Source organism: Ursus maritimus, unplaced genomic scaffold (genome assembly GCF_017311325.1).
Source record: "Ursus maritimus isolate PB19 unplaced genomic scaffold, ASM1731132v1 scaffold_15, whole genome shotgun sequence".
NCBI classification, from domain to species: domain Eukaryota; kingdom Metazoa; phylum Chordata; class Mammalia; order Carnivora; family Ursidae; genus Ursus; species Ursus maritimus.
Genome location: NW_024423897.1, coordinates 17,365,065 through 17,378,383, shown reverse-complemented (window position 1 = coordinate 17,378,383; position 13,319 = coordinate 17,365,065). Strand labels below are relative to the sequence as shown.

The 13,319-nt window shown below is 45.4% G+C and overlaps 1 protein-coding gene across 3 annotated transcripts in view; it reads left to right on the top strand.

The window, feature by feature from the left end:
• Positions 1-13,319, top strand: part of SGCD (sarcoglycan delta) — a 547,542-nt gene that overhangs the window by 407,816 nt on the left and 126,407 nt on the right. For all 3 annotated transcript variants that reach the window (XM_008692457.2, XM_008692456.2, XM_008692458.2), the window contains exons 4-5: positions 3,899-3,986; positions 9,710-9,829. In XM_008692457.2, coding sequence (XP_008690679.1) covers positions 3,899-3,986; positions 9,710-9,829 — 208 coding nt within the window. The remainder of the gene's footprint in view (positions 1-3,898; positions 3,987-9,709; positions 9,830-13,319) is intronic.

Sequence of the window (13,319 nt, the reverse complement as noted above, 5' to 3'; positions counted from 1 at the left end):
GTGTGGGAAAAACGGTGCTTGCCTCCCTTTCCTGCCTCCCAGTCGGGCTCAGCCTGTGTCCAGAAGAATTGAGGGCTGACTGGCCTCAGACTGACTTGACCTGGTCCAGAGGCCTGATCTTCATCAGAAGCCGCGGGTCTGCCAGACCCCTTTCTGCCCGGCAGAGCTCATCTGCAGAGCTGATCTGCCAGCAGTTCCCTGCAAGCCCCTCTCCTCGGAGGGTTGCAGTGAGGTCAGTTAGTGAAATTCACCAGCCCCAGGGCAGAATCCTCTGTGGCAGAAATTAACCTCCCCGCCCCCAAAGGCTGCAGTGGTGAGTAGGAGAGACACAGGCTGGAGAGCCTTTCCCTTACTTGTTCTGATACTGCAAAGGCCCCAGGGAGGCTTCGCTTGGCTGGTATTTGCCTGGTTTAGCGTCAGTAAGCAGAGACAGCCAGATAAAAGTCACACTGACCAGCTGCCATGAGAGGCCTGTTAGCTGCTTCATGCATTTTACCTGGTAATCTTTTGTTATCAAGGTCTATGGGAGGATTATAGCAACACTTCCCAGGCTAGAATGAGGCTTTTTTGTTTAAACCCTGACATAGCAAAGACTGTTTCCCAGGATTTTAGCATATTAGAACAATTAATGGTAAATTATAATATTTTGACACAGTAATAAAAAGGAATGGGAGGCTTTCTTCTATCTCTTGCTATAAACCTTAAGCAAAGCTGTTGGGAGATTTTTTTTCTGCCATGGAATTATTTGAATAATATTACGGGCAAGCAAGTAGCATTTGAAGAAACTGGGATTTGAAAAATAAGGGTGAGCCAGCCCCATAGAGGGAGATTCTTTGAAATACGGAGGTGGAAGTTTCTGGAAATGGAGGAAGCCCCTGACTCACTGCCCAGATGGGTTGTGAAGACTGGTAATGCAATGGGTGGTCTTCCTCATTTCTCTCCATCTTTCCCTCCCTCCTTCCCCAGTCTTCCCTCCTCCCTGTCCTTCCCCTCCTCCTCCTGCCTCTGTCATTACTCCTCCTCCCCCCTCCCCCATTTACCATAACTGCTGGAGGACTTACTGTGTGCCTGGCACTGGACCATGTGTGTTCTAATAATTACATAGAGAATTTAATAATTTCAGTAATCTGTGAATTTTAATAATTCAATAATATTTGCACCATTTTACATATCAAGAAACTGAGGCTTAGAACTATTAATTTGCCTAAAAGCACCCAACTGGCAAGCGGTAGAGCAGGGATGGGAAACTAGGCAGGCTGACTTCAGGGCTTCTGTTGCACACGTGGCACATAGAGAGTGTGCAGTTGTGTCAGCTGTGAGCTCACTGATCACAGCCGTGTTGATGGTGGAGAGCGCGCAGAATGACCCACAGAGCAGTTAAGTGATTCGCTCAAGGTCACACACTGGTCAGTGGCAGCAGAATATATCCCATTCTCTCACTCCACGTAGCTCTCCTCTCTGCAGCGCCAGCTTGCTGAATAGAAGAAGAATTAGTACATTAACTTCTAGAAACATATGACCTCCTGTCCGGGTTCCAGGTTCTGAATCCTCACATTACTTGAATCGATTTTAAGTTTTAAGTAGAACTGTTGGGCACTGCCAAAAGCAATGCCAAAGCAGCTATTTTAGGCTAATATTTGTTACGTAACGGACAGAAGATAGAAGCCTATGACAATATGAAATTTCTTCTTCTCTTAGCTAATTAAAAAACAAAGCAGAAAGCTTACCATCAGGCAGAATTGAAACTCTAAGCCATTGTGGGGGAGTCCAGGGAATCAGCAGTTGCCCTGATGAGACAGAAGTCACCGTCTCTGTCCCTGATGCTGGGACAACAGCTCTGGCCCAAGGGGATCTGGTACTACAGGGTCCGGGCGGGTCTTGGGTGTAGGTTATCGGTTTTAGACGTTCGCCTTGGGCCAGAGCTGCTGTCCTAGCGTCAGGGAGAGAGAGGGTGCCTGCTAATTCATCAGGGCAACCCCCGGTGCACCAGAATCCCCCACGGTGGCTTGGGTAAGGGAGACTGTGACTCCAGACCTTCAGTCTACGGAAGGGACGCCGTCGCGGTGGCGGCCTGGCCCCGCTGGCCAGCCACTGCTCTGCCTGCAGCTGCCAGGCTGAGCTCATGAATCCCCTCCCACGCCCTGCCAGCTTTAGAAGGAGAAAGACATGAGACACTCATCCCACAACCTTCCTACCTCCCTGACCTTCTTTTTTCATTTCCTCTTGGTGAAACCTATCTATATTCTTTTTAAGGTTGAGCTTAAGCATTCACGAACATCTCCTTTGCTTCCCACTCCACAGCTTCAAGCTATGAATAATCTTCCCCTTCAGGGAAGTTCCCCACATCCTTTGTTTGCGGCTTCTTAATCACTCGGGATCGTTCTCTGCCTCGTATTACTTGTGTATCCATCTTATTGATCCCATTAGATCCTAAGACTTTAAAAATAAAAAGGAGGGGCGCCCGCGTGGCACAGCGGTTAAGCGTCTGCCTTCGGCTCAGGGTGTGATCCCGGCGTTATGGGATCGAGCCCCACATCAGGCTCCTCCACTGGGAGCCTGCTTCTTCCTCTCCCACTCCCCCTGCTTGTGTTCCCTCTCTCGCTGGCTGTCTCTCTCTGTCAAATAAATAGATAAAATCTTTAAAAAAATAATAAAAAATAAAAAAATGAAAATAAAAAGGAGTCTTACTTATCTTTGCTTTCTGTACCGCTCTTAGGACGATGGTTTTTCTGGGCGTGGGACTCAGTGCATAGTGGTATTATAAAATTTTCGGGCAGATAAATGCCGTGTGGTAACAAAGGTTTAGAAAGAAGAGGACTACCCACGTTCCTTTTTCCCGATAACAACTGTCTGGTTACTGACGTGTCCTGGCAGCAATTCATCCTTAATTTATGGCTTTAGTTTGCTCTAGGAAAGGGAGTACATCTAAGCCAGGGGTTGGCAAACTATGGCCTGTGGGCTCTATCCGGCCCCTCTACCTGTTCTCATGTGGCCAGTGAAATAAAGAGAGGTTTTGTTTTTGTTTTGTTTTGTTTTTTTCCATTTTTAAATGATGAGGAGGAAAAAGAAAGAACAACAGTCTAGGATACAGTAAGATTATGTTAAATTTAAAATTATTTGAAATTCAGATGTCATTGTCCATGAATAAAGTTTTACTGGACTAGAGCCATACCCATTTGTGCGCGGCCTGTGGTTGTTAGGTTTTGAGTAGTTACCACAGAGACTGTACACTCCACAAAACCTAAAATGTTTACTATCAGACCCTTTTCAGAAAAAGTGTGCCAGCCCCTATTCTGAGTCATTCTCAGAAATGTCTGCCGCAGTGTGAAAATGGGCTGGGGTGCTCTTTTTGACAAAGGAAACATTGGCTAAAGGCACAGAGCATATTTCGGGCTGAATTGCACCTGGATTCTCACAGCAGGTGGACAGGCCAGAGGAGCTGACCTTGGGTATTTTCCACATGCTTTCTGCTCTCCAGTAAGGACTCTCCATGGTTCCTTTGGAGATACTACAAACTAGAAAGTGTGAAATTAGATTACCAATCATTCCTGATCATTCTATGTACCAAAGGTAACTAGCATGTGTAGTAAGATCTAAAGGACTCTTCATCGCTGGGTTATCTATGATTCAACTGTGAGTGTGTGTGTGTGTGTGTGTGTGTGTGTGTGTGTGTGAAATCTATTTTGAGTGCATGTTGGTCCCTGTGGGTCTCCTTGGAGGAAATCCATTTTGGATGAATGCCAGTTATCATGTACGTGGGGATCATGAAGACATTTGGAGTTTTCAAATAAAGACACATCAGTTAGCACTTGGTGAAGACCAGTTCAGCCCCTTGGAGAGTTGTGGTTTGTTTCGAACTTTGCCATTTTCATGTGTTTCTCTTATTTTCTTATTACAGGGGAATGCCCTGTACTTCAAATCAGCCAGAAATGTTACAGTGAACATTCTCAATGACCAGACTAAAGTGCTAACTCAGCTCATCACAGGTAAGAAACTAAAGGACCTGGCGGTGCCTGGTCCACGCTTAGCACTCAGAAAACATAGAGCCAAAGATTGAACGAAATACCACGTGAACTAAAAGAAAGAAATGTGCGCTAACATGTTGTACGGGGTGGAGAAGGAGAAGGCAGCATGTGTTCCATGATTCTACTAAAGGGTAAAGTCTCATCATATACACACATTTAACTTATGCAAATCCAACAATTCTCGTGTGGAGGGACAATAAGCTATTTTTCATGCAGCAGGGCCCCCAAACATAAGCCAGCTGCTTCATCTGGTGCTCAGCACCAGAAAAGCTCTCTGCTCCCACGCTGGAGGACAAGCTGGCTGTGTTGGATTAACTGAGAGAGAGAGCACAATATACACAAAACCCTGCACACAGACTTTATGGGGTGGAAAGGGGATTTTTAAAGGTAATTTGAATCCGTGCCGTGTTTGCGCTACGTGCTGACTTTGAACCTGACTCAACGGCAAGGTGCAGATGTACCTCCTTTGATTATGTTTGCGTGGTTCCTTTTCATAGAGCAGATCTGCTCCTAACAGTTGCGGAAAGCACCCACTGGGTTTTAAGCTGCGTATTCCTAACATTTAAACAAGGATTGGTTATTAACGTAATGATTATAATGATAAGCCTGGGCCCTATGGTCATGGTAATGTGTTGAGTGCTATGACCAATGCCCCCAGTGTAGGTTATGAGCCACAGTAAACAGGAGCCATTAGGCACCCCCACAGTGGAAGGGAAAAGAGGTATGTGTCTGAATAGCATTGTTATACTTCCAGAGAGAAAATGCCATTTGTTTGGCTTCAGGGCCGAGAGAGAAGCCTACAGATGGACATTTTGAGAAGCCAGTTGTCCAAATACCCTGAAACGTTACTGTGACGAAAACATCTGGCACCCCCGCTAATAAACACGCCACGGGGAGACAGGTGCTCTGTGCCCAGAGGCTTGCCGGGGAAAGGGTCTGTGTGCCTGCAGGAGCACCGCATCCCATGGCTGGAGATTCGCAGCCAGTGGGTGACTTGGACCACCTACCAGTGGTGGAAGGAGCCGCCGCGCGGCGCAGCCCGTAATCCATAAACACGGTGCCCCAGTGTGCGGCTGGATTGTCGGCCTTGCTTACAGAACATCTGGCCTGCAGTCACAACACTAAATAATTAAATAAACAGCTTCAGTAAGCAGTGATTTAAGCAGCACGTGTGAAAATTGCCTCCAGGAGGGAAATAAATCCAACCTCCGTTCCCTGATTCCTCGGTGCGAAAGGAACTTATTTAGCCTGTTGATCATTTGCCATTGATTCGCCATGGGAGGTTTGGTTTACTTGAGAGATTTTGTTTTGATAAAGCTCCAAGTGCCCAAGTAACTATTCTTCAGGCCTTGTCTCACCCCCTCCTCCTGCATTCCAACCTCCTCCTCTCCCTTCTCTCCCCAAATTCCTTACCCACTCCTCCCCTCTCCCACCCACCCTTTCCATCCTTCTTTCCCTTCCCTCCTCACCCCCTCTCTCTTTCTCTCTGCCCCTGTCTTTCCTCCTCCTTCTCTCTTCCCCATCTCTCCTCTCTCTCTCTCTCTCTCTCCTTTTTCTCTTCCATTCTCTCTTCTCTCCCTCCTTCCTTGTCTTCTGTCTTCCTGTCTCCCCTGCCCAAGTTAGGCCCTCCTGGCTGCTGAGACACCTCTCTGGAGCTCTCACAGTGAGGCCCAAGATAGCTCATATTAAAATGAGATGGGCAAAAAGCCACTCTAACAGCAGCTGGCGGGAGACTTTCAAGATGATCACTGGAGAGGATAATAGATGGTTCAAAATATCATTCTAAGTACATAGACGCATGCATGCTCACCCCCTCAAGTTCTCCTGCAGGCTTCTCCTTTTGCACTGATGCACGTGGTGGAAAGCACAGAGGCGTTCTGGGAGACAGGGTCTGCTAAAGCTTGTTCTCCTTGGTGGCGTGCCCACCCCGGAGCAAACGACTGCTCTCGTCCAAGTAGCCAGGTTGACGAAGGCAATCCTGAGGATCCAGACTTCTGCGGACCTCAAGAATGTCTCAGAAGCCCAGTAGAAATTCCAGCATTAGCAATTCAAGTAAATTTTTCCCATGGAAGAGGGCTTTCAGTGATAGTTAAGTTGCCAGGTGAGGCCACGAAAGCATATGTGGCCCACCCTGCAGCTGATTGAGTGCCTTCTCAGTAGTGGCCCACAGACGAAGCCCTCTGGCCTGCATGGAGGGGGGTGGTAAGCAGGCGTTTCCCAGCATCTCACCGGAGTGGGGAAGGGTCTCAGCATCAAGGGAGTTGGGGAGAGGAATTAGGAGGATGGCCCCCTTCCAGCACTCAGAGTCATGGCATTGGCATGACTGGGGGCCTGCTAGCGTGTCCTGCTGCGTTCCACTTCTCCCCGTGTAGGAGACGCATTAAGGAAATACTCCACACATAGCACCACGCACTGAGGGAACTTAACTGGAGAGTAGTTGCAGGTGACAAATAATGATTTTTTCCATCCCAGAGAAGAACAGGAGGGACCTCCTGAGCAGTCTCTAGCCCCATTTGCATTTCCCTCCAGAATCTTTCTTTTTTCTTTTCTTTTCTTTTTTTTTTTTTTGTGTGTGTGTGTGTGTGTGTATGAGTGAGATTTCAGCCGCGTCTAGGTGATTTGGCAGCCCCAGGTAAAATCAACAAAAGGACAAGCCGTCTGCACCATTGAGCCAGCAGTTGCTCTGTGGGGTTTTGGCTGAAACTTCCAACTACAGAGCTTTATACGTGCGAATGGCTCTGGCCCTTGGTAGATTCCTTTCTGTGTTCCGAGAAGCCCTGGAAAGCAAGATAACTTAATTATGTTTTGAGTTCTCGGATTGCTTCAGTGTCTTTAGGACATTCTCTTGCATGTCTCACAAACCAGTCATCAGTTCAGAGCAGACTGGCTTTACACAGGCAGGTGTTCTCGACTCCTCAAGGGCCTTGTCTAATGATACTGTCCAGGTCCACAGAGGCAGAGGCCAAGCATTTTTTGTTTCCCGGTCATACCCCCATTATGCCATAGACTAGATCCAGAGTGGCAAAATGGACTCACCCCACGCCTGTCCCAAGGTCATTCATTCATTTAGTAACCCTCCTTCACCTCCTCATCCCCAAGCTCCCCCCTAAAAAAGGGGGGGTTTAACAATCCCAATGTAGTAACAAGTAGTATAGATTTCACTTACAATTTTGTTGTGATCAAGAAGACAGCCACATCTGAGCCCTCCCGGAACCATCTAGTCCAAAGCCCTCACTGTCCATCTCTGTTCTTTCAGGATTTCACTCTGGTCCTTGTCTCCAGCTTTCTACTCCCCCCCCCCCCCCCGCCGCCCCATCCTCCAAAAGCTCCCCTCCTAGCTGGTCCCCACGTGTTGACTCCAACTCTCTTCTCTCTCTAGACAAGTACACATTCCTGTTCTTCTGTGCAACAATTCTGAGACCAGTTCAAAGACCCAGCTCTTCCAGTAGCTGACCTGGTGCCCTTAGCTCTGCTCGCACTTGTTCTTCTCACCTACAGCATGAAGGCAGCCAGGGCTAGGTGCCGTGCCATTTGGAAAATCTCTGCTATGTCTATTTCAATTTCCCACTCACTCAGGAGCCTTTCCAATGTCCTTCCTTTTGTCAGAGGGCTATTGGGGATGTATTAGCAGGAGATGAGGGCTGACAAATTGGCATGATTATGTGAATAAGGCAAGTGCACTGAGAGGTGATAGTCATTAATTATTTTCAGTGTTTTGGGACCATTGCATCAGAAAAACGGTGATGCGTTACGATCACAATGATGATAATCACGAGAGCAGTCCCCTACATTTCACACCACTTTTCCACCTACAAAGCTCTTTTTATAAACATAGAATAATTTGATCCTCTTAACCTTTCTATAAGGTAATAGAATGGAGAGGTTGTGATAGTATACTTTTACAGATGCAGAAAATGAGGTTCAGAAAGATCAAAGGATGTTCCCAAAGTTACATACTAGAAAATGAGAAAGTTGGGACACAGTTCTTCTGATTCTTAGTCTGGTGGCCTTGCCAGTGAGGACAGCAGCACTAGATGTCCAGGAGTCAGCCTGGCACCATAAGCCAAGCCTCTGTGTTCTCCTGTTTGGACATAAATAATTTTGCCGAACATCAGCACCAGACAGGGCCACTTGGTTGGTCATGAAGGATCAGTACAAACAAAACAAAACAACAACAAAGACAACTCTAATCATGTCTGACTACAGACAAAAATGGAAACATTTATTGAGACCACCAAAATGACCAAGCATCCCTCAGTCCTGGTTAATATCAGTGACTGCTGTTTCTGTATCCATTACAGTCTTAGCATTGCTCTGGTCTTCCCTACCTCTAGATAAGATATATTAACGTGCCAGTTGTAAAATTACTCCCACGTTCCAATAGCACCTAATCCAGAGCAAAGCCTTGCTTCCTTAAACCGAGTCCCAAAATAACCTAACATGAAACCAAATACTATAATAAGTTCTTTCTTGCCGAGATGCCCTGTGTGGTTGCCCATGGTGTGTGTTCTCCATCAGCAATGAATAAGAAGCCCAGCTTGTTCACCTACCTGTGTGTTCCCATTGATCTTTGCCTGGGAGGCATTGAGGGACCTTTCATTACTACTCTTTTATAATTAAGTGACACTGTCTTGAAAAATAACTAGAAACAAAAATGCTCCATCAGAATCCCCTGAGCAGTTTTGGGAAAATATAAGATTTCTAGACTCTAACCTCAAAAATGTTTTTCTTTATATGAATTTCCAGACCAAAAGATAAATTCCTTTTGGTCTGAGTGAGGTTCAGGGAGGATGATTACACCCCCAGGTTATTCTGCTGCATTTCTGCAGAGTAGCTTTTGAGAGCCACCTGAACTTGACGCATTCAGGTAGCTCCAGCTCAGAAAAACTGAAATGTCTCCTGTTGTTGTTGTTGTTGTTGTTGTTGTTGTTGTTGTTGTTGTTGTTTTAAGGAATTCTAACATATTAACTTATTTTATTTTTTTCCATGGTACCCAAAACTCTGCCGTTTTCTGATTCATTAGTGCTTAAACTTTATCTGTCTCCATCAGAAGATGCCACCATGATAGCCCCCCTTTTAGCATAGCAATTGTTGTCAAATGATAAACGCTCTACAATTTATTGAATGAAATTCTAGCATAAAAGATTCAACAACATTCTAGCAATTAATTGCAATATAGTATAGCCTTTTCTGCCAGGAAATGATCTATATACTGAGGAAATGGACTTGTCTGGTGTCACATGCAGCCACTGGGTTATGGGTACAGAATGAGACAGACATCAGCTGAATTTAAAGGCACCCTTTCCAACAGTTAGAGCCAGCCAAAGATACACTGATTACTTCAAGAGGTGGTGAGCTTTCTGTGCCTTGATACATTCAAGCCAAAATCTACAAGTATTTGACAGTAATTTGGTGGTTAGCTAAGGGAAATCTCATTCAAACCAGTCGTCTGAAGAAGGGACGTGATGGTCTTTAAAATCATACCCCGAGAGCATATGATTAAAAGTAATTGACAAGACGTGGCCAGAGTCACAAGACTGATTTTCACGGTTGGCTTCTGAAAACCAATCCACTTACATTAAAGTCCAATACAATCTTGTCAGATATATGTGTTCTATGAAAAGCTCTTTGTAAATGAATGCAATGAGACTAATCTCTCTCTCTCTCTCCCCCACCTCTTCTAGGTCCAAAAGCTGTAGAAGCTTATGGCAAAAAGTTTGAAGTAAAGACAGTTTCTGGAAAATTGCTCTTCTCTGCAGATAACAATGAAGTGGTGGTAGGAGCTGAGAGATTAAGAGTTTTAGGTAAGGAAACCTTTATCATTTAATTGGTTTGATGCCAATGTATACATTTTAGAGGAAAAGTGAAATGGTGCCTAGGAGAGAGATTTAGGTCTATTACCTGGCTTCTGTTAAAGCAAGGTAGATGAACTCCCCCACCCCCTACCTCAGAGCCTGGTCCCCCAATGAAAATGTCTCAAGTCATGAGTTTTTGTGGCATGACTGTCAACACTGAGCTTACCTCATGGGGATGCCTTTACATGCCAACAAGTATAACGGAGCACATCCTATCCTCACAGACTGGCAGTCTTGGGAGAAGCAGTCAAGACCTATATATGTGATTCAGAGATTCCTAAACCTGGTTGTAAATGAAGAATCACTGAGGGAACTTCTGAAAAGTCTGGGTTCACAGATCCAACCATGACTCACTGAATTAGAAGCTGTGGTGGAAGGGCCCAAGAATTTATTTGTGAAAACATGTGCAGGAATATCTGTGGTGCCGCCGATGGATTCCTTGGGTTTGAGCAAAGTAGTCTTCCGTGACTGTATGCTGGAATGCTCTAGTATGGTCGTTTAGGGGTCCTGGAGCTGGAGCTAATCTGTCACTTATCCCTGCTCTGTCATCACGTAGTTGTGTGACTTCGGGCAAGGTACTGACCTCACTGAGCTAGTTCTTTCCTGCTCAGTTGAGCTAAGAACATCTACCATCTCAAGTGGTCCCTAGGGTTTCATGAGTTCATGTTCTATCAGCCAGGTATTTTGAATTCGGCATGTTTCACTTTAGAGCACTATATTTGCTACGTCCTCAGATGTGTCCCATTTTCAGATGAGTAAACAAAGGCTAGAAGTAAAGTAACTTGTCCAATATCAAGCGCCAGTGGTAGGACTGTTCAAATTCTTCCCAGTGGACTCCAGCCTCAGTGCACCTAAATCTGCATAAATATGTTCTCAGACCTTGGCCAACCCTTAACAATTAATGTCTTTCTCTATTATTTGTAGAAATGGCATTCTCCATATTAGTTCTAGGTTTTGGGGGGCAGTGGGGGAAACAAACACAAAAACTTCAGGCTGTCCTTTTGTTCCAGAATACTTTGCTGTACCAGCTGTAGAATAATTGCCCAGGGGAAAAAGTGATGGTATCATGCTCAGATCATTTTGTACAAATGTGGTTTGACACTTCCCGTTAGTTCGTTGGCACTTCGTGAGTCACCTTGCTTCTTTAAAATCTGAATCTTTGCAAAGATTCAAGATCATTTTAGATGTCCAGTTGCTTCAGCTTAATCTTTGTGTACAAAACTCTAGGATGATATCATTTAAGAACTCTCCCCCTTCCCCCCTTCGTAGACTAAGGACTGGCATATTATTGTAATTTTGGTCACTTGAAGGCAGGTGGGTATTTTTGTTGTTGTTGTCATTGCATATGCTTGTGATATTTTACTTAGAGAACAATTCAGGACAAAATCTGTCTCTCTCCATCTTAGGAACATTTGCTTTTTTATGTTAAAATGTAGAAAGGAAGCATCATAATAAATACCACTGCTGCTATCAATGCTAGGAAGATTAGGAAATGACCACCCCACAAATCTCGCATCAACCTAGTCAGTGAAATGAGCCTGGTGTGTTGCAAAAATGAGCTTCCTGTCAGCTGGGACTCAGCCATATGGTGTGGAACGAGAAGTTTAGGCAATTTTGTTTTCAGCTTAATGAGAAGTTTGTCTTTTTGAGTCATCAGCCTGAACAAGTCTTGGGAGGTTTGAAACCGGATGCATATTTCATGGTGGAGTCTATCGTAGCTAGGTTTGAATCCTTGCTCACACAGTTAGGATCTGAGTGACCCTACCCAAGTCTGTTTTTCTCCCTAAGCCTTAGTTTCCACACATATAAAACAAAGAGAGTGGAACAAAATGGGGAGTGGAAGAAGGAATGAATATAATAAGAAACGTATGTAAATAAATCAGTTATTTCTATTGATAGTTGAGCAGGAACAGCAGTAGAAAATAATAAGGAATCAGCCCAAGAAGATAATGCCTCCAGAATATGGTTGCTTAACTCAATTGTTTACATTCTTCTCTGGATAACCACACCCACCTACTCAGTTTTCCGGACAATGACTTCCTTGTGCACACTCAAAGGACCCTGAAGAGTATGACAAAGGGACTAGAAGCCATGCTTCATAAAGAAGTTTCAAGTATCTGGAAATGTTTATCCGGGAAGAGATATGGGGAGATCAATACAGGCTGGCCGTAACTGCTGATCTATCATATATGTACATCTCTCCTGAGGAAAAGAGAGCAGGCAAGAGCCACGGAGCTGAGTGGCTGAGAGCACAGGTTGTAGAGTTGATGCTGGCCGATGATCTTGGTTTCTGTCATTCATCAGCCAGGGCCTTAGGATGTCACTTCACCTTTTTAGGCATCCTTCTACTCTATGACCTAGTATAAGAATGCTTGGCTGTTGGGGTGCCTGGGTGGCTCAGTGGGTTAAGCATCTGCCTTCAGCTCAGGTCATGATCCCAGGGTCCTGGGATGGAGCCCCATATCAGGCTCCCTGCTCAGCGGGGAGTCTTCTTCTCCCTCTGCCTCTGTCTGTCTCCCCTGCTTGTGTGTGCTCTCTCTGTCTCTCTCTCTGAAATAAATAAACAAAATGTTAAAAAAAAAAAAAAAAGCGCTTTGCTGTCACAGTAGCTGAGAGAACTGGCTGGCACAGTGTCCGGAGAGCACATAGCGCACGGGTGGTGTGCAGTAAGCACTCGGGGGATGCTAAGCATCGCATTGGTGATGCTTTCTGTTGGTGCAGTTGGACTTCAGGGGACCCATCACATTCTAAGATTTTACGCAACCCCATATGTTCACGTAAGAAGGTTCGCAGAGAGAAATTGACAGAGAACTTGTGCAAGTATTTCTGTATCAGTTAAGTTTGGACTAGTGGATTTCCTGGACACAGGAGGGGCCCGAAGAGAAAGAGCCTTTAATTGCCCAGAAGCACTACACGGCCCACTTCACCCGGGTGCACACGAGGCTGGACTTGCTAGCATGTGTGTTCTTAAGTCAGACTTACATGGTGGAGAGGTTGAAGGCCTGGGTTGAATTCTCCAAATTATAGGGTCTCTTCTTCAACTCACTAAGACACTCCTTCTGAAAGTGTGGGTCCCTGAATGGGGAGCATCTGCTCTAGTCTACTCGTTAGTCTTGCAAACTCTCAAGCTCCATCCAGACCTACTGAAGCAGAAACTCAGGAGTGGGGCCCAGCAAGCTGTCCTTGAACGAGTCTTCCAGGTGACTCTGATGCATGCACAAATGTGACCTGAGACCCTCCCAGCTTTGTCCCAGCTTTGCCAGTAGCTTTCAGTTGAGTTCAGGCTCAGCTTTTATCACTTTGCTCCAGAAAAGCCACAGTATGAATATGGCTAATATATGTTAAGGGTTTACTCTATGCAAAATGCTAAACTAATTGCCATAAATCAAGACGTTGGGTAAGAGGGCCCTGGCGTAACACCTTGATGTACAGAGGAACA